Here is a 21,478-nt window from a genome sequence, read left to right on the forward strand (position 1 = left end):
CTTAATTTCTACCATCTTGCTTGTTCTAAAGCAAATCTAAGAATTATTTGTCCATTTGATTTGTAGTGCAAGGTAAAGTACCCTGGCAGTACCTGACATAGTACTCAACTTCTTTCCTCCCAGAAGCCCAGTCCTTTCCTTTCTTACTATTCAGAAGTCCAACCTGGACAAGGCTTTTGTAGAGAATGAGCAGATGAGAGTTAGTAAGGACATAAGTGGAACAAAGTGAAATCACAGAAAGTCAAGTTTGAACCCAAGTCAACTTGAGAAGTTTAGAAATTTAGCTAAGTTACTCAGCCAGGGGTCAGGGGCCTCACTTTGTAAACAACCTCAGTGTCTGCAAGAGGAGGGCATACTAAGGAGAGTCACATGGAGAGAAAACATTCTCTCAGGCTTTCACAGAGAGCACATTGGCCAAGCAATGGCCGTGACTCATCCACATGGCTGACACTGACAAACCATCTGAGGTACAGGATCTCAGGATAAATCCTGAGGGGATTTCACTGACCTTATCAGACCCAAAAGCTACAACTCTTGTTGCCTAGGTCCTGCTTTACCTTGGTCTTAACCACCCAGCAGAAAAGTATAAAAATAAACTATAAGAAGTAAAGCCATGGTGTTATGTTGAGCTGTCGGGGACTCAGGTCAACAATTTCTGACATTGCCAGTCAAGCGGAAGACCCACTACTATTATGGACTACTGAACTCTTTTAGATTATTTTGCTGAGTTAACACACCTATAATATTCAAACAAAGGAACTTAACAAAAAAAGGGGATACAGATGAATGTCCACTTTGTATCTGTGAATTCAAAGTGGTTAGGATAGATATATAGTTACATTCTCTTAATGAATAGAGTGATTTGTTCTAATGGTGTTTGTAGATAGGATATCATGTCCACATCTTGTACAGCAATTAACCCCTGGGAGGAATGTATGCAATGTGTTAATTATTGAAACTGTCCTACCAATTTGATTTGAAACTGTCTCATTGCTATTTGTTTATCAATAAAATTATGGGGGGGGGAGGAGGGCATGAAGATAGTTTGGGTGCTACACCCACCCTAGGGCAAGTAGCCAGCTTACAATATGAAGGAGAAAATAGGCTTGATCTCCCCCTCTTTTGTTCTTGTTGCTCTTGCTGTCTTCTGCTGCCTTGAACTGTACCACACCCCTCCCCCACACCACCCTGTCTTGGAGCCAGCTGATTATGGACTGAATCCTCCACAAACTGTGAGCTAAACAAACCTTTCCTCCCTTAGCTTTGGGGATTGAGTATTTTTCCTTCAGTAGTAAGAGAAAATTAACTAAGACACCAAGAGAACCAAGACTGGGCTTGAACTTGGGATATCTGGATTACTAGTTCCTGGGTCCTTCATGCAGTGAAGACTCTGAAGTTAGTGTAGAAATTAACCTGTGGCTCCACCAAAGCTTTGAAAGCATGAATGTTGGAGGAATCTGTCCTCCCAATTGTGACCAATGGAAAATGATAGAAGTTTTTGTCCTCCCTTGTATCTATAGAGCTGTGACTTCCTTTGACCAATGGAAAACTAGACCCTAGGCCTTAGGTGAACTTGAAGGTCCTCTTCCCACCTCAAGGGCTGCTGCCCTGAGGCCACCAGCAGGAATCTGGTGTAATACAGGGAAGTACGAGGACCACATTTGGAAGACAGCCCTACAGCCTTGGAGATTAGAGAAGCAGGTAAAAGAGCTGCACAACTGAGGCTACCATGTAGGACCTGGTTGCTGTCCCAGCTAAATAATATGTGATTTACTTCCAGCAAAGCCAGTGGCCAAGCCCGCTTACCCAATCCACAGAATCGCAAGGAAAAAGACATCATTGTTGCCCTTGACCACTACTTTTGGAGTGATTTGTATTCCAGCAGTAGTTGATTGAAATATATTCCTAAACCAACGGATGCTTGAATTAGGTTAATAGGGACACCTCGATCATGAGACTAACACACTCTTTTCCTTATAATCAATATGCAGGGTTCAATGTTTTATCAGACATCAACAATGCACATATCAATGAAATACTCAGGAATCTGATCATTGATAACTATTTTCGTTGGCATAACAAACTCTAAAGTTCCCATTATATATCTGATGTAGCTAGTTAAATTCATCAATAAATACTTTCTAAATTTAACATAGCATTTTCTCATTAGCCATGAATTTCATTCCCATGCTGCTGTCAGATTTTGTTTCCTGGCAGAAAATTTGCTTTCTTTCTGTTTGGCAGGACAGTAGTTCCTAAGTTATTCGTTCCCTCTCAGGCTCTTCCTCCTTGCATCCTGGGCTGAGAGCTTGCCATCATGCTGAGTAGCTGGCATGAACCACAGAGGAGCCTTTGCCTGTGGAATTTTCATGAGGCTCCCACGTGTTCCGGCAGAATGACAAACAGCAGAGTGCCACTTCATCAGGGCTGGAACGATTGGAAATCAGGAGGCCTTTAAAAAAAGCCAAGAACAAATTTAAAATCATCTTCCCTTTTTGTGTGATTCTCCTAGAAATCTATGCATGCCTATCACCTAATGCATACCATGCTAAAACTAGTATGTATATAAGTACTTGAATATAGTATATGAATTTTATATGTATATGTATAAAATACATGCATGTATATTATTCATTTTCCCATTACCTCTGATGGAGCAAATTCCACGGTTTCAACAATGACCAAAAATAGAATCTAGAATCTATTCCTGTTTCTGCTGCCACCTTTCAAGATGCCTTTCTTATTCCTCCTGACACCTGAAAAAGTAGAAAAAACATAGAAGCAAAAGTGATGGCCAAAGTTACCTCAGCACTGCTCAGCCTGGAAGGACATAAAGGTCAAGGAAGTTGCAGAAATGGCCCACTGTCCACAGGGAATGAATGATGGAACTGAAGCCAAAAATGTTCTCCGGACTCTGGAGGAACAATGACACTCTCTAATGAGCTGCTCAGCAGAAGTTTTATTCTCAGTGATGGGGCATCCAGTCACACCTTTGCTCACTCCCTCATTTCTGTGTCCGTCCACCAGGCATTTACTGAATGTCTACCACATGCCTGGCTCTGGGCTCTGTGGTGGGCAGAAGACATGGAAGAGGAACCTTTGGGCTAGAAGAAAGCAAGCAGGGACCTTTGATAGAGTTCAAGGCCATTGCTAGGTTGAACACAGGGTGCTAAGCCACGTGGAGACAGACAGGACATGAGGACAGCTCCAAGTAAGGAGATGTCATGTGATTGGATGCTTCTCTGACAAATGGTGAGCACAGCCTTCATGAAGGAACGTCATGGGAATGACATGGTGGTGCCATCCACCAGGCGCTATGGAAGCAATGGTTTCTAGGGCAGGCAGAGTCTGCTTGGAACCCAGAAGAACTGGATTCAGCACCAAAGTGAGAAGAGGAAGTATGAAGGAGGGCTATGTGTAGTTCCCATGGCTCATGAGGGCAGCGAGCTTTGAATGTGTTCAGGACTTGGGAAGCACTCAGAACTTGGGCTTGTTGGACAGCTTCCCATTTTAGGAAGACCCCTAATGCAGAAGAAAGGATAAGAGAGAGGGGACATCTGAGTCTCTGCTACTGGAGGGGCTGGGGAGATAGCTCAGTAGGATAAGCGCTTGCCTGAGTCTCTACTACTAGAGAGATGCTGCTAAACATCCTGAAATCTGTAGGACAACCATATACAACAAAAGCCTGTCCGTCCTCACATACTGATAACGGCAACAGCAAGAGATCACAACTTAGAGGACCTCTAGAGTGAAATTAGAGAATGGTGAGGACTGTGGTATGTGTGATATGCACAGCGTATCTGGATGTGTTCATATCCTTTAAACACACACCCTCCCACACATACGTGTTATGTGCCCTCTAGAGGCCGGTTAGGCTCACCCCACAATCTGAAATTGTGTTGCCTTCCACTGGACTTGAAATTTTTAGAAGTCTTAAGAACTCATTTACTCATAGTAAGATAAAAGAACGAAGAGGACTAGCCAAACAGCTCAGCAGATTAAAGAGCCTGCAAGCAGGTGCAGGGGCTGGGGGTTCGATCCCCAGGCCTGCCATGCCAGCCCAACCCCCAGGGTGCACTGAGACTGCAATTGAGCCTGGGCGTGGTGGCACGTGCCTGTAAGCCTACTCTTGTGAGGCTGTAAACAGGCAGATCACTACAAGTCTGATCTAGTAGTGAGACCCTGAACACCCTGTAGACCCTTCCCTAAAAAATACAAAAAAAAAAAAGAAGAAAGAAAGAAAGAAAGAAAGAAAGAAAGAAAGAAAGAAGAAAGAAAAGAAACAAAGAACACCAACTCTAATTCCCTAATAATTATCAAGTACCCATGGAGCACACTTGATAATCTATTACATGGTATTTGAGTTCTTAAATTATATAAGCTCCAACCCTGTGAAAAGTGGGGCAAGGGAGGGGTGGTCATAACAGTTTTAGCATAGTGATTCAGTTCACTAAAACTGTGCAGGGCACATAATGTTATCTTGTGCCTAGTCATCCATAGTGTATACTTGCTTTGAGACATTGTATTGGATATTAAAATACTCAATTTTGCTCCTGGTAACCTTTCATGACAGGGATGTCCACTGGTAGTTTTTCTTCTGTCATTGATATTATCAGCATCCGTTATCCTTCTCAGAAGAGATCCCTACCTTGCTGCCACGACCTGCCTTGTTACTTGGATACCTGTAGGTAACCAACACTGCTTGTTTCAGACTTGGTGACAGATCTTTAAGATGCTAAGCCAACCAGAATTCCTTCATTCTGGAGCATTTTGCTTTGTCATTTTTCCAGTATATTCTATGTAAACTTTCCCATCACTGAGGTACAATGCTCAACATCTACAGCTTAAAAGAGGAGAAGGTTAGTTTGGCTCATGGTATCACGGGATTCAGCCTATGGTTTTGGGCTCAAAGGCAGGAACATCCTGGAAGAAGGGCAGAGTGGAGCACAGCCCAAGAACAGTGACAGAAAGGAAGGAAGCAAGGATCATATACAGTACCCAAAGACACATTTCCATGACCTAGCTAGACACACCAGGAGATATGCCTTACTAATCCCTTAGAAGACTTTCCAAGCCAATGAATTTGAGACAGTTAACCTTGACCACCACATTCCATCCTGGTCAACATGACTCCCAAACATATTTCCTTAAACTATACTGAAGATACATAGTTTAAGAAACTAAGTTTCTTAGTTTCAAAGAAACACAATCACAAGATAATAATTCCTCCTCACAGGCATAGCTATCCTATATGCAACCAAGAACTCAATAATCTCTTCATGCAATGTCTCAACATTCTAACATTTTCAAAACTTCAATTCAAAATGTCTTCTGAGACTCAAGGCAAAATCTTAGATGTGAACCTCTGTAAACATCAAAACCATGGGCTGGGGAGATAGCTCAGTAGAATAAGCACTTGCCTGGCAAGCGCAAGGTCCTGAGTTCAATCCCTGGTGCCTCAAAAAAACAAAAACAAACAAACAAACAAAATAGGACTCGGAATGATAATTTTATATGCAATGTATTAATTATTGTAACTGTCCTACCAACTTGTTTTGAAACTATCTCATTCCTATCTCTTTCTCATTAAAATAAATTTTAAAAAATCAAAACCATGTCACATAATACTAAAATACAAAGATCAACATTTTCATCCCAAAAGTAAATGGTCAAGGAGTAGATAAAAATAGAACCAAATCAAGACAAAAATACAAAAGTTTAAACATTTAAGTCCTACAGGTCCATGCCTGGAATCTTATCGGGGCACTTGGTATGTTTCAGAGGATGTGGTCAGTCACACCCTTATGCTCTCTATATCTCTATATCAGTTAAGGTTCTTTAACGGAACAGAATAAATTAAATATATATATTTATATGGATTTATTTGGTAATCTGACAACATCAGAAGCAGGTGAATCCACAAGGATACCTTCAGGAACAAAGGCTGACAGGGCACTTCACAGATTAATGATGCAGTAATTGTAGAAAGACTGGAAACTTACACAGATGAAACATGCCTGCCTGGAGTTGCCTGTATGAGTTTGCATTGTCAGGATCAAGAAACTTGGGCCCTTTGTCCAAAGGCATACTGGAGAGTGGACCTCTTCCAAAATGGGAACAATTACTTTCTTCCCTTTATTCCCCCCAGACTATAAGCCTGCTGGTTGATACTACTCATATTCAGGGTGGGTTTTCCCCCCTCAGTTTTCTCAATGACACATCAGTCATCCACACACAGAGTACTAATATAGGTCATACTTGCTCAAGTTGAGTTGACCTAACTGTCACATCCTTTGTCTTCGACTGATTCTACTCACAGCCTTCTCAGCAGATTGCCATCTCTAACTTCCTAAGATCTCCACTACAGTTCCCTAGCTTTATGCACTGCCCTCTCAGGCTCTCTGCCTGGCTTCTGTGGCCTTCCTCTGAAGCCTGAGTGGCAGCCTCAGTGGCTCCACAACTCTTGCACTCTGCACATCTGTAAAATCAGCATCATGGGAAAGACAGCAAGCTCTGGGGAAGTAGTGATGTCCTGTTGAGCCATGACTGAAGTTGTTTCTGAGTAACTAGATGACCAATGACAGTGAAACAAATCACTAAGAGCCAGTTGCCCAGGAGGCTTTTCTTGAGGAGGGGTCCCAGGAACACTTCTCAAATGAAAGGTTGACAGTTTTGCACATTTGAGCATTGCTTAATTTTGAGATGCCCTCATGTATCTTCCTCTTCCTGTGTAAAGTACTTGTTTTAATGGCATTAATCTTCCCAGAAATCATGCCTCCTTCACTTCCAACATTATAGATAGTTATATGATTTTTCAAGGGCCAATATTAAAGGTTTTCAAATCTGTATGCTCTGCTTCTCTCCCTTGATTCTTATGCTAAATCTGGTTAAAAGCAGCCAGTAGTTCCCATGCCACAGCCTGAATATTGCATCAAGCTGCCTTTAAATTTCATCCATTGGATAAACCAGCCCACTGCTTTTAATCTCAGTCTTTTGCAATTTTTAAGACATGGGCAAAATGTAGATAAAAATTTTACCAGAGTGTAAATTTTTACCAGCGTTGCTAGTGGAATCCTTGTTTCCACCTGAATCCTCCTGAGGTTGGCCTTTACCATCTGCATGCCTATTGGCACTCTGGTTTTCTGAGCCTTTACAACATTTTAGATTCCTGTTTCCAAGGCTTTCCAAACTTCTAAATTCCAGTTCATGTGGCTCAAAGGCCTCTGGGTCACATGATCAGGCACCTTCACAGTAAGAACCCCACTTCTCTGATACCAATTTTCTGTATTTTCTTGTCTCTAAGACACAACAGCAGACCCTTGTGACCTAAAGGGGGACAGGTTTAATTTGGCTTACATTTGAGAGGATTTCACCCATGATTAGCTAGCTCTGTGGTCTACCAGCATCATGGCAGAACTGTGTCAGGGAACAAAGCTTTCTTGTTTCACTAAAGTCAGGACACAGAGACAGGGAGCAATGGTACCAGAAGGGAAAGGGCCACAAGATCATGCCACCATGACCTACCCAGGCTCATCCCAAAGCATCCTTTGCTTAAACCCTAGGTAGCTCACAAGGTAATCAAGTTGATATTATACACTTATGAGCATGCAACTTCTGTTTGTCTGATGAAGTTCCCCTTTGAGTGAGTTGTCAGTGTGAGTGCTGGGTTGGGCTGTGCTCAGACTCTGTGTGCCCCAGCTTGTCACTCTACCTGTCACCCTTCCCTGGGCTCTGCATTGCAATATTATCCACAGCCACCTTCTCCAGAGTGTGTGTCTATGGCTCACAAGAGGCCTCCATAGCCACAGACTGAATATTTTTCCACCTCATGACTGATTTCTGTTTTCACAGAGGCTCTATTTTAGAAGGTTGAATTGACAGTTGATGGTAAATAGTTCAAGTTTAGAAATACCCATTTACTGTCATCAGTGACTATAGACATAATTTATAATTTGACTTGATTAGCACTTCCTTTGCTAACTGCTTTTAACTGGGTAGTAATCACATGTGAGTAGTAATTTCATTCTTTCCATCCGTTTTCACAATGTTCTTCCTAAAGGCTTCCTGGGTATCTCCTTGAACTTACAAATCAATGTACAGAAGGAGCAGCTGGGAAGTTCCCCAGGAGGAAGACACAAGATTTTCCTGGGCTTTCCAGGTGACAGCCACCTCATTTGACTCTCTGAGTGCCACATCTGTATTTATTTTTCCATTCATGTCAAAATGTTTAAATTTAAATGAAAATGTATGTAAACAGGGTTTCTAAATAAGAAACAAACTGTACATCCCATGAAAAGATTTATGTTTTATACCAGGGAATAGTGATTTTCTGAATTGCGTACTGATGTTAATTTGCCCAAAGCATCCCAGGTTTCCAAGCTATGAAATAAACAAGCCAACCTCTCCTCCCACTCAATGGAAAGCTCCTCCAACAGCAGCAAAGCAGCCTCCCCTGCCTCACTTGCTCCAGTCCCAAGTAGCGTCTCCTGCCCTGTAGTGCTCTGGACTCAGGTTTTCAGCGCCATGTGGGGGCCAAGTACTTGTGTCCCTTTCTGTGTGTGACACTTACGCTAGGTCTGTGCCACAAAACATAGCTATCTCTGGAGCACAATGAATACACTCTAGAAAGGGCCCTCCATAAAGAGCTGGAATCTTACACTTGGAAGCATCCGGTTCCTCTCATCCCGAGAGACCTTGGGCTCATCCAAGACACCTGAGTCCTTGGGCTCAGTCACTGACGCACTTTGGTCCAAGTGGCAGAGAAGAGGCTGGGGTCCACTTCATCGCGATGTCACAGCTGTCTCCACAACAGAGGACTGATCACTACCATATGTAAAAACTGATGGCCTGCTATAAAATTAGCAAACAAACCTAAAGCAAGACTTTCAAACAATAAGAGTACTCAGGTTGTTTTAATTCACTGAACTGGAGCAAATAGTTTAAGATAGGCCCTAGGAGAAACAAGCTATGCTTGATAAGGAAAGAAGCAGCAGTAGCAACTGTTACTGGCATCCAGCTTTAGTGACATGCTGGGGACAGAAGTCCATGCTGGTGGACACTGCTTGTTGTCTGAGGTGTGTGTACACAAAGCTGGCTGGAAGAGAAGGTGTGGGCAGGTAGGAGCAGCAGGCGAGGGCTGCCCTCTTTGTCACACTGCAGCAGACATCTTCCTAGCACAGTTTTCAGCACTTAGTTTCAGATGGACGGAAAGTGCCTCCAGCCTACAGACGGTGTCACATGACCGCGTGTGTCTTTTCTGTAGCTGGATGACGAAGCCACACGTGGCTCATCAGAACTGCTCAGGGACCCGAGGCTTAGCTGTTCTGATAGCTCCTTGCTGTTGAGAACAGAGGAATTTACAACGACCCACAGTCTGCGCATCGCGCTGCTGCGGCATCATGATAGGCTCAAGTTGTATTTAAAATAAGGACTAAAGGCTAGAAGTTTGAAGGAGCAAAAATTTAGTTCTCATTAAGAATATTTCACTGTTATTCTCCCTTTAAAAAGTAAAACAGCTTTAAATGTTTTTATATGCATAATTTCTTGAAGGAACCAGATACAAGTATAAGACTATCTCTAGCTCAAAATTTAAGCACAAATCTTCTTTGCTTAAATTGGATTTTCCTATCAACCTTGCTCCTGTAAAAATAGCCTAAAATGATAGTTGTAATATCTTCTTTGTACCATCATATTAGAAATGCTTCAAAACTAGAAGTATCTTAGACTTTGGTCAATAGAATGGTGAAATTTATTAAATTAATTCTGGAGCTTTTGTAGAGGATGTACTTTAAAAGAACAAGGTCTACCCTGGTACCTCCCCCCCCCCAAAAAAAACAAGTTCTACAGCAAAACGCAAGCTATGAAGAAAAAGAAGAAATGTATAATGATAAGAAATGATATGTTGAAGTAGAATCCTGTTATATACCTTCGGATATGTGAGAACTGGCCAAGTCTCTGTAGTCATATGTAGTGGTGGATGGACTGTGTCAACTTGAGATGGTCAGAAGCTTAACTTAATCTGCTCAGCAACTCCACACCCTATGACTTAAAGGAACTTTGCTAGGGTGGCTCATCGCTTAAAGGACTTAAAAGGCAAACGAGGAAGGATGGAGTGTCCCATTCTTTGGAGGAGCTCCCGTGTTCACTGTCGGCTTGGACATCGTCTCCTGGCTTCTAATGCAGACTCTTCAGCTTGCATCTTGGACCCTTCAGCCTTCCAGTGTGGACCTAACAGCCTGCTGTTGCAGACCCATCGGGCTCCTGATATGGACCTGCATGGGATACCGCAGTAAGCTCCAGACCTTGGACTGAATCCTGCAGTCTCCAATGTGCACATACCCCCCTGCACCTTCCTCATCCGACTCTGTGGCTGACTGTCGTAAGCCAGTCTTGTAATCTTTTATACACTTGTCTAACTTGTGTCCTACATGTTTCTGTAGTAAACGTTGACTGATATCTCATACAAGCATTTTTTGACAAGAATAATGGTGGTATCCAGCAATCCATTTTATGGACATCTTGGTTTTCTGAAAATATTCTAAGGAATTTGTCCAGTGTAGTTGAGACAATAACATGGCAAAGTAATGCCCAGGGCACTAAAGTTTATGAGTTGCTTATGGAAAAGTTGGCAGAACAAACAGCTACATTAGCAAACTCTGAAATAGTCATTGAGTTCAAATTTCCCTATGTGCCAAAATGTCAGATTTTCCTTTCTTCAGTGACCTTCCAAGCAAAGCAGAGCAGATATTATCAGACTTAAAAGCCCTTACTATTGAGCTTCTCCTTCAGACCATAGTATTTGTAACAGGGAGAAAGACAAATTTAAGTGCAAGTAGCCTGGCTTTTCCACTTGGAGTTCAAACACTTTGCAGAGGCTGAGGGGGCCCCCAACACTATCATCAAGAGGGTGTGCGTGGACCCCAGTGCAGGATCCCACCCTGAGCTATAAACAGAGGTTTCACCATCTGCAGGTGGTACACAAGTTCTAGGATTACGGGGAACCCTTTCGTGTGGCTAGTTGGTTGTTCCCAAAAATCTATTGCAGTCTGAAGTCACAACAATCCCTTAACACAACGAAAGAAAAACAAAATTATTTTACATAAAATATCAATTCTGTTTTCTATATTTTTCAGACCACCTATAAAAAGTTGATCGTTTCTCTACATTTGAGTTTAAAATAGGTTGCAATTTGCATTCTGCTGTTAAATGAGGCTGGAGAGAGGAGAGAATTGCTATATTTGATTCTCCTTTTTTCGGTTGTGAGATCTGTCTCTTAGGAAGGACTTGGCTCTTTGGAGATTAACGTGATCATAGTACAGAACATAGGAGGAGGGGTGTGGTGCCTGGAAATGTGCCAGCTGGATTTTGGCCAGAAGGGCTCCAGGTGAGCACCTGGGTTAGGACGTAGCTCCAGGGTGAAGGAGCGGGAGGGGAGGGAGGTCATCCCTGAAAGGATTCCGGGAATAGGGAAGGCGCCAATCTCTAGGGCCCTGGTCTGAGGGGTGGAACATGAAGAGGAAGGTACAGAAGCTCGCTGACCATGACTCAGGAAATTGTAGATTTGGGGGAAAGTATTGGGCTTGAAAGCTAGAAATACTGAGCTTTTCCTTCAGATCAGAACATTTTAATATCAGAGAGAGACAAACTTAAAAGGAAAGGTCCCCATTTACCATTTGGGGATGTAGGCTTTATGGGAAGCTCGCCCTATGGCCCAACTCTGTGATCGCCAGGAAGCATGTGCAGCCCGAAGTGGCAGCTGCACCTGGGGTCCTGCTGGGGAGCCAAGCGCACCAGCTGCGAGGCACAGCCGGAGCCTGACGCCAGCGATGAGGCGGGCTGCTCGTCCCTGTGCGGTTGATTAGCACTTACAACGACGTTTAAACAATTATCTCTCTGTGATGTTTTCCATGTGGGGATCATATTTTTACAAGATTGAAACTGTGGCTGTATGCTATGCTAACTAACCTAAATATGCAAGTGAAATGGAGCACGCTAATAATTATTGCTTATCAGATATATTGAATTTAGAAACCAAAACTGTGCAAAAAGTCATGTATTATTGCTTTGAGTTGCACCTCTAGTTTCTTACAGAAGACATTTAGCAGCAGCTAAACCTCTACATCTATATATATCAGCTTAGGATCACTGAGGAAGAGTGGACATTTGTCACAGAGGAAATGAAATATTTGAAAAGGTTTGAATCCCTGTTTTCGGAAGTGTGCAATATTAGTTGTCTTCCTAAAGTGCAATAAAGCTTGTACTTTATCTCTCAAATGAACAAGCACATGGAAATGAATGCTCTTATCTTAGGCTGGCCACTGGTTTCTGGGGTTTTAATATTATTCCTGCTTCACTACTTTAACTCAAAATAGATAAATAAGAGCCCTGGGGAAATAACTGGGCCTGCCTTTATTCTCCGTGCTGCAGAACTCATACTTAGAACTCAATAATAAATAATGTAACAGCAAAGTCTGACCTTAGAAAACTTGACTTTTTTCTTTCAATATACTTTTCTAGAATCTGTGTTTTTAACGCATACAGTCCCGACATTGGCCCCATTCCAAATCAGTGATGACTGAAAACACCGATTGGGCCTTTGCACTCTAACTCCATCTCCCCTGCATTTTAGGAGCGTCTTCTGCTGTCCCTGCTGCCGGCCCACATAGCGATGGAAATGAAAGCGGAGATCATCCAGAGGCTGCAGGGCCCCAAAGCTGGCCAGATGGAAAACACAAACAACTTTCATAACCTCTATGTCAAGCGGCACACCAATGTGAGGTACGCTGGGTGGGGGGTGATTGTGTGCCTGACTGGGGATACACTTTGTCACTGGGAGCTCCCACTTGCAGCATCTCTCCTTGGCAACTGTCAACCCTCTGCAGGGGGAACAGGCCCCACGCCATCACCTTCTGCTGCCTCTGGCCTTGTACATTTAGATAAGGACATGCAATCCTCTTTGTTTCAGTGGGTTGAGTTGGCCTCAGTAGCTTGCTTTCTATAGCTGACTGTCAGTCACAGATGGGAGAGGGCTGGACAGAGCCCTTCTGCTGGGAATCCTGGGTTCAGATCACAGTGGGATCAGAGCATGAGCCTATGGGTTTCCAGGCACAAGGACTGACCCCTCAAGATGGACTTTAAGAAGGTCTTTATGAAGTCCATGCATTCCAGGGAAGCCAGGTGTTTTGCTGTCCACCAGCAGCAGCTCTAGGTTTCTAGGATATGACTAACCAGTGACAAAGGCTGCAGGGACCGATGCGTATGTTAATCAATTCTCTTGGAAGCTACCACTTTGCCAAATGGGAAGTTATACCCTCTACTTCTTGGAAAGTCACTTCTGGAACCATAGTACACCGAAAGCTAATGCCCCAGCATCCGGGCACTATGGCCAAGAGAAACAGGGTAAGGCCTTGGTCTCCCTAAGCCCAGAGAGGAACCTTGTGGACCCCTCAGGTCAGGATGGAGAAGAGCTCCCTCCGTAGCCTCTTCTCCCAACCACTGTAGAGCTAGAACCACCACATATTTCTGTGCCCCGTCTATTCCTGGTCCTCTTTCTGTAGGGTTTTGTTCTGTTACCGATCACCATCATGCTGATTTCTTCTGGCCTATTGAAAGGAGCGGCTAATGCATCAATTTTTTTTCTCTCTCTCCTTTTTAATTTTTTTACTCTTTTGACCAATTTTGCATGCTTACATCTGGTAATCTGAGCAGCTACTTGGAAGACAATGATATGCAGTACAATAACCATTACTGAATTCATATTATTTTGTTCAGTGTACTGTTTCTAATTTTTTTATTGTTTTTGTTTTGACTACTTTTTTTTATCCTCTTTGAAAAAATTTAAAGAACACAGACACATGTCTGGCCTTCTTTAGCCTGCCCTGGTGCTGTTAGTCTAGTTGTCAGCATGTCAGTTTGACCAAAAGTTCAAGAACAACAATCATCCCAATTAAACTTTATAAAAATTAGCTAGAACTGCGATCCAGCCTCTCCCTCCCTCAGCCCCAAACCAGGCTCTCCTCTACAGCCTGCTGCCTCCTGGACCAAACAAGGTTTTGAAGTCCATCAAGAAAAAGCAAAGATAACTGAAATTTACATATATTACTAGGATAAACTGAATTTGACATCAGATCTCTGCACGTAGAGCCTATGATGTGCTGTCCATGACCCAAGCATGTACAAACATACAGCCCAATACAGAACTTGAAGGAGATCGTAGAAAAACCATGGCATACTGAATAGGAACCAAAGAGGCGCTGTTGGTAAAGGGAGCAGAAAACACTAAATACAATGAAAAACGGAGTGCTTCTCTTTCTTTGCCTGGCTTATCTCATTGGGACAATGTCTTCTAGCATTGTAACATCCATAGACACATGCTTCTGTTCAAGATGGACTGGAGTGACACCCCACTGTGTGGGCTTCTGTCTGTACATTGTTCTGGGGACAGATGTGTGTTTTACTTTGATCCCTGCTGCTGTGAATATAGCACCACACACGTTCATTTACAAATGCCTGCTCAAAGCCCAGTTCCGGTTCTTTGCCTGCATTCCCAGAAATGGAATTCCTGAACCATGTGTTTGTTTGTTTGTTTTTGAGGAGCTATTGTGTTGTTTTTCATTCATTGCTGTGAAAAAAAAAAAAAAAAAAGGATATTTCTTCCTTGCCTGCTCTGTGCTCTTACCCTGCCACAGCAATGCGTTGGGTTCCAGGTTCTCTGCAGGAATTTAGGCTTCTGTGTGCAGGATGTGCAGGAAGGTTGTGATGCACACACCCTCAGCACATGCAGGGCTCTGCGGACCCTCATCCCTGCTTCCTGGAGCCCACGCATAGGAGAGCAGGTGTCCAGGGTAGGATGCTGCAGGACTCCTCCACGCCTGGTCCATGTACCCCCTCCCCTCCTTGCACCCCAGAGTTTTCCTTCAAAAATGACCTTAAGTGGGAACATTTATAAGGGACCATGTTTGCTTAACTGAACTCTGAGCCTCACAAAGAACTTCTATCTCTGTGTCATCCTGGTCCATAGGAAGCCGTCCTGCTTATTGTAAAAAAGGCTGGGAGGAGCTAGGGAGATAGCGCAGCAGTCTAAGCGCCTGCCTGCCACGTGAAGGACCCAGATTTGATCCCTGGAGCCACATGCTGTGCTGGTTCCAGAACCTCAGGGATGCTGTGTCAGCCCCAAAACCATGCACAATGGTGCACACCTATAATCCCAGCCCTGGGGAATCTGAGACAGGAGGATCACTAGCAGTCTGAACTGTGTAGTGAGACCCAGTACCAAATAAATATTTTTTTTTCCATAGGCGGCTGAGAGATGTGGGGAAGGAGCTGGAGAAAGGGATGAGAAAAGAATTCCAATGTGGCGCGTGCATCTATGGGCTCCCCACAAGGACCGTGATTCCATGCGCTGCTAACGTGCGCTCAGAGAAATAAAGACTGATGAAAAAAAGACCAAAATCCCAATACCATTTAGGAGAGAGATTATTCCAGTTTTTTTTGAAACCATATAAACAGGGCTTATGTGGATTTCCATTAAGTAAATCCTGAGTTTACAGGATTGAGTAGAGACACTCACAGTTCCTTGCGAAGTGGATCAGTGTGGCGAAGTCAGGACATGTGCCACATGCAGGGAAGCGGGGGCTGGTGATCCAAGAGCGAGCCTGGACCGGCATGCTCCCTGCAGGGTGTTTCCATTCCTACAGACTTCATCTCTGCTACAAAAAGGTAGCCAGGTGTGGTGGCCCATCATAGCAATTCCAGCTTCGGGAAGGCTGAGGCAGGAGAATCCCAAGTTCCAGCCTAGGCAATTCAGTAAGACATTGTCTGAAAATATAAATTACAAAAAGAAATGGACTAGAAATGTGGGTTGGTATGAAGTGAAGACCCTGGTGTTCAATCCCCAGTATTATCAAAAACAAAAACAAACAAACAAAAACAAACCCTGACAAAAGTGTAATGGGAAATTTAAGAAGAGGTATATAGTCCCTCTCCAGGAAAATATTTTTCTCATGAAAATACAAAGTATAAAAACAAGGAAGCAAATTTAAAACCTCTTAACAGAAGAAGCTGTGATGACTTTCTTAACAAACCTCTAACCTGTCGCCACAGTATCTTGTATGCGGACATCGTGGGCTTCACGCGGCTGGCAAGTGACTGCTCCCCAGGAGAACTGGTGCACATGCTCAATGAGCTCTTCGGGAAGTTTGATCAGATCGCAAAGGTGAGGCCCTGACTTCCCTTCTACCGTGATAGTCTCTAAGACCTTATCCTACCTTCTCCCATCCCATTATCAAAAGCTGCTTTTCATAAAAACCTCCTTCAGGAATGTCGCCTATAAAATTCATTGGCTTCATTTGCCACTGAGCTTTGATCATTTGCAAGTCCCATACCTGGGAGGAGAACTGCCACAGCACACAATTATCAAATTGTCAGCTATTTTTAGAAGCTGCTCCTATGTAGTTCAGCACACATATAATAAATACATTCAAGATGATGAGATTTCATTTGTGGTTCTCTCTGTGCTGTGCTATTTTGAGATCTCTTGGTGGCATTTCTGTGTTGAGGAGTTGGTAAGATCATTTCTGCTCATCTGGCCGAGCCATCCTGAATTCCTATTGTTATGCAGCAAAACCGCTAAAATAGGACACTTACATTCTGTGCAAGTCTTTTGCTTCTCATTGTCTCATTCTCATCCTTTGGCTTTTGTGCTGTGCCATTTGAACAGAAATGCAAATTCATGATTTGCCCCAAAGATGCGCATGTGAGAAACTGAGCACATAGTGTGGGCCACAAGTTCTCGATAACCATCCTAGACCCGCAGGTGAACATTGGTGAAGAGAGTTGAGTTTCTCTTACCAGTTTTTGCTTAAGAAAAACATTTCCAGTCAACCTAATTCTGTCTTTGAATTGTGCTCAACAAAAGCTACTCTATTCCATTATGTCTGTTGATATTAGTTATTTATATGGCAGGAGGTTGGCCCAGATTAAACAATGTGGAATGCTCCGGCTGAGCAGCTTCAGAAGAGGTCTGGTCTGCAGATGTTGGCTGATCGTTCTTGAGCCCAGCTGCCCGTGCTGGCTGCTCAGCAGCACTCGCTGAGGGCTTTAAAGAACCAGTGAGAGCGCAGTTCTGGTTCCTTCCATTGACAAAAGAAAGGAAGCACAGGAGTGTCATAGGTGATCACTTACAGAAAAAGAAAGGTCAAGCTTTAATCTGTTAAAATTTTTCATTAATAAAAGATTACTTTTGGACTACCTGGTTGTAGTAGGAATTAATGCCCCTGTGGTGTCTTGTGGCAGCATAAGGCCGGTGCTCACATGGCTGTGTCTTCTCTGTGCCCATCCCTCTATTGTGCCCTCTTACTTAGGGACAGATGCCGTATTGGATTGGGGCGCACCCTACACCAATAGGGCCACATCTTATTACATTGATCCTATTGCCAAATGAGGTCACAAACCCAGGTGTAAGACCCAAAGGCAACAGATGCACTCGGCAGGAGGACACAGTGCGTTGCTCACAACAGAAGTACTCACTGTGACTTCTTCTGGTCACTGGAGCAAAAGAATGTCTGAGCAGAGCCCGCATCCAGGCCGGGCCGACTTGGTCCATCGATTGTTGGCCCAGAGTGTAGCACGCTTTGGAACCAGCTGGTGGCTCATAGTGAAATGCCATGGCTGGAGCGAGCAGCACAAGCACGTGCACTGAGCGCGTGCTCCCCAAGTCCCGTCCTTGAATCCGAGGGAGTCCAGATCGTTGCCAGGCACCCCTATGACTCTCGTGCTCTCTAGCAGCAGACTATCTGATGAGGAAGTATCACAGGGGAGCCAGACTAATAAGTAATTGTTTGCTTTTCTTTTATTTATGATATTGTTATTGGAACGACTAAGCATGACATCAGTAGTGCTATAAATAATTGTGAAAGTACCTCAGCATGTGAGCTATTAGAAAGAAAAAGAAATGTGCCAAATCACCAACAAATGCAATCCGTGCTTAGGAGAAAGAAAGTGTCATGTGAATACTATTCTTTGAGATTTGTTGGTGTCAGGGGAAAACAGTCTGTGTTTAGTAGATGTTTGTTGCTATTTCACTTTTCTTGAAAAGTTTATAAGCTGGCTGAAAAGGTGAAGAATGGATGTAGGACTGAAGCATATGAATGCCGTTAATCTGAACATTACAAGCGCAGTCCACCCAAGAAAAATGAGCTAGAAATTTTGTGTTGGCCAATTTTGACCTAAGATCAGAGTTATCATCTGGAGGTGTTTAATGCTGGCTTATCACACTGTCAAGATGTTGATCAACCACTCCATATCTCTGCAGGCAAGGATCTGCCTTGAGTTGAACATAGATGAAGGTAACAGTATCAGAGTAGAGAATAGCAATAGATTGTAATGCAGACTGAGCGCTGGCCACCAATTTCTACACTTGAAGGATTTTCTCCGTACAGCATGCTTCCTTTCACGGTCAGTGTTTGGAGATGCTCAGGCCGAAACATAAGATCCAGCTGTTATTCTCCTCTGCTTGTACTGAATGGAAATAATTCCAGAGCTTTCTCTCCACTTTCAATTTCCTCCCCTTTCCCTTGTGCTTCCTGTCTGGGAAATGGGCATGCGCGAAGGGTGCCCGATGCTTGCGGGGTAATAAAGGGAAATTCCTGTTCTCCCACTTGCGCGTGTGCGCTCTCCGAAGACCAGCGTCAGTCAAAGCGGCCCCTGGCCATATCGCGTACCGACAGGCTAATGCGAGTGGGACTCTCTGATTTCTTCTTTCAGGAAAACGAATGCATGAGAATTAAAATTTTGGGAGACTGCTATTACTGTGTTTCTGGACTCCCCATATCTCTTCCTAACCATGCCAAGAACTGTGTAAAAATGGGATTGGATATGTGTGAAGCCATAAAGTAAGTTTACTGTTTACTAAGACTTTTTTAAAATGTGAACAATTTTGAATTGTAATTCTCACCTGCGTGAATTTCTGTTTTCTTTCCTGTGTGCTGGAATTAAATGCACTACTGCACATATAAACAGAAATATGCAGAGACCCAGTTACTGCATATGGGGGTAACTCAGTGCTAAAGCTTCTGTAAAGGGTTGCTATTATTATTATTGTTATTATCATTACCCCTAGATTGCAATAAATCTGAGTTAGAAACTTATGAGAAGATGCTGTTTGCTTGTTACTTAGTTCTTTTTGACATCGAGAGGAAAGTCTCTGCCCTCGGTGTGTCTCTAATTTCTGACAAATTACATTATGGAGGGAAAAAGAAGTTTATAACACCAGACTATTATTAATTTAAATATTTAATTCAGAATTACTTTATCGAGTCAAAACTGAGCTTAGTTCTATGAGTACAATGTCACTTGCATTTGTACTGTGTCTCCTACATTGTGTCTGTTTTTTCATTGTGATTCTAGAGAAGATTTTCTTGTTCAGAATATTGTTATCGATACTGTTGAAAGGTATATGGCAAACATAAAAGATTAAAGGTTAATAATAGACTCTCATCCATTCTTCTTTAGCAAAGGCCTTTGCAGAAGCTAAAAGGCTCTTGTAAAGGACCCTTTCTTTACTGATTGCATAACTGAAGAATTCTAGTTTACTGGGATTCATGTTTTGATCAAGTGATTTTTTTCTTGCATTCCACATATTTTTATACGAAAATGAACTTCGTGATATTCTAGTCAGTGCTTTAAGGTTTGAGCACGTAGGGCAGGGTGGAAAAGCGAGAAGTCAAGCAGTGGTGTTGTCCACTATGTGGGTGGCCACGTGCCTGGGGATAGCTCGAGTCTTAAAGGTGGCTCTCAGGGATTGCCAAAAGGAGGAACGGAGCCCTCGCCCTCCACCAGGGAAGCTCCGTCATTCCTGAGGAGGCCACAGGCCCTCCTGTCTGTCCAGATCTGTTGGCTCCACTCCAAATCCCTGCAGGTGCTATTGGAGAACTGTGGAATGGAAGGAAACCAACACAAACCCACTGTGGACCCAGTGCCCCGTGTAAGTCGCGCTGTGCGACAGTCGTGTACATTCATACTCGCCTCATCCCGAACTAAATCATGCGCTTTCTCTTATGCAAGATTTTTACTTTTTACTTTTCTCAAAAGCAAGTAACTACCATGACTCTGCTTGTCTAGACATGAGTGACTCCATTCGAGGGAAGCGGTATTTTTTTTCCTACTTACGACCTGCCCCTAGAGGCAATTACCATGCCCATTCCCTAGTAGAGGAAAGAATTTGCCTTGATTTTCTTTTCAAATAGATGCAGGACATATTCTTATGAATGGCAAAAATATACATATGAAGAATATTTTGCACTCCCTCCTTACCCAAGCACATTCCCTAAAGAGCTGGAGACATCATATTAGAGAACTCCGTGCATGGCTATCTCTCATAGTAGCTAAGTCTTGGAAGCAGCCCTTATGTCTGCCAACAGAACAGTGCAGAAAAAAAGTGAGGCATACTGTCATAGTCGTACGCAGTGCAGCACTACCCTGGCATAAAGAAGAATGAATGTGAGTCATTGTAGGAGAATGGATGCACCTTGAAATTAGAATGTTCAGTGAAATAAATCAAACACACAAGCATAAATAGTGCGTGAGTTCTCTTAAATGAGAAAAACAAAGTATACACAATTTAAAGAGCCAAACAAACGCTAGATATTAGGAAACAGGAAAGGAGAACTTTTGAAAAGGGGAAAGAGGTCTACAGAGGAAGGGAGGAGGAAAGAGAAAGGCAGGAGAAGCGAAGGGATGAGGATGTGTTATGAAGAAGGACCAGTTCAGAGGTCTTCGTGTTCACATATTAAAACTAGGTAAATGACCTCATCTTTTGAGCTTGAATTCATTTTTAATTTTATTTTATGCAATGTGTAGACAGTTTCCTGTTCTTTGCATTTAGAAGTATACACAATATAAACCTGTTAATTCTGTGAGTAATCTTTATAGTTATGATGTATCTCTATTCTTAAAATACTTAAAATAAACACTTCATGTGCAAACAAATAAAATAAAAGTCTTTGGGAGAAAGACTCCTCGCTCTACTTACAGCCATGTCTCCAGTTCCTCTGTGATGTCTTCATTCAGTTCATTGTCTTACTGTAGTGAAATGTGTGTAAAACACCTTCAGTGCATTCAACATGTCATGTGCCCAACTGTCATTGTGTCTTCTCCTTATCTTTTCCTCGCCTTGAACAGAAAGGCACCATTCCCTCTCTCCAGCCCCTGGTCAACTGTTTCACTTTCTGTTTCCATGAGTTTGCCTGTGTAAGGTGCTGCCTATGAGGGGAATCCTGAAGTATTTATGCTTTCAGCTTTGCATTCTGTCAGTCAGCAGTGTTTTCAGTGCCAGCACATTTCAGTGCCTCATCCCTGGCAGGATATTACATCATCCTTTGTTTTTCTTTTTTGTGTTCTCTCTCTCTCTCTCTCTCTCTCTCTCTCTCTCTCTCTCTCTCTCTCTTTGTTTCTTAGTCTCTGTCTCTCTCTTTGTCTCTTT

The 21,478-nt window shown here is 43.1% G+C and overlaps 1 protein-coding gene across 1 annotated transcript in view; it reads left to right on the plus strand.

Annotated features, from left to right (window-relative positions):
• The window catches only part of LOC101580939 (adenylate cyclase type 2), a 200,226-nt gene that overhangs the window by 69,668 nt on the left and 109,080 nt on the right, over positions 1-21,478 (plus strand). The window contains exons 2-4 of the mRNA XM_023706620.1: positions 12,629-12,777; positions 16,102-16,213; positions 18,763-18,890. Of these exons, the coding sequence (XP_023562388.1) occupies positions 12,629-12,777; positions 16,102-16,213; positions 18,763-18,890 (389 nt within the window). The remainder of the gene's footprint in view (positions 1-12,628; positions 12,778-16,101; positions 16,214-18,762; positions 18,891-21,478) is intronic.

Source organism: Octodon degus, unplaced genomic scaffold (genome assembly GCF_000260255.1).
Source record: "Octodon degus isolate 3935 unplaced genomic scaffold, OctDeg1.0 scaffold00008, whole genome shotgun sequence".
Lineage (NCBI taxonomy): Eukaryota > Metazoa > Chordata > Mammalia > Rodentia > Octodontidae > Octodon > Octodon degus.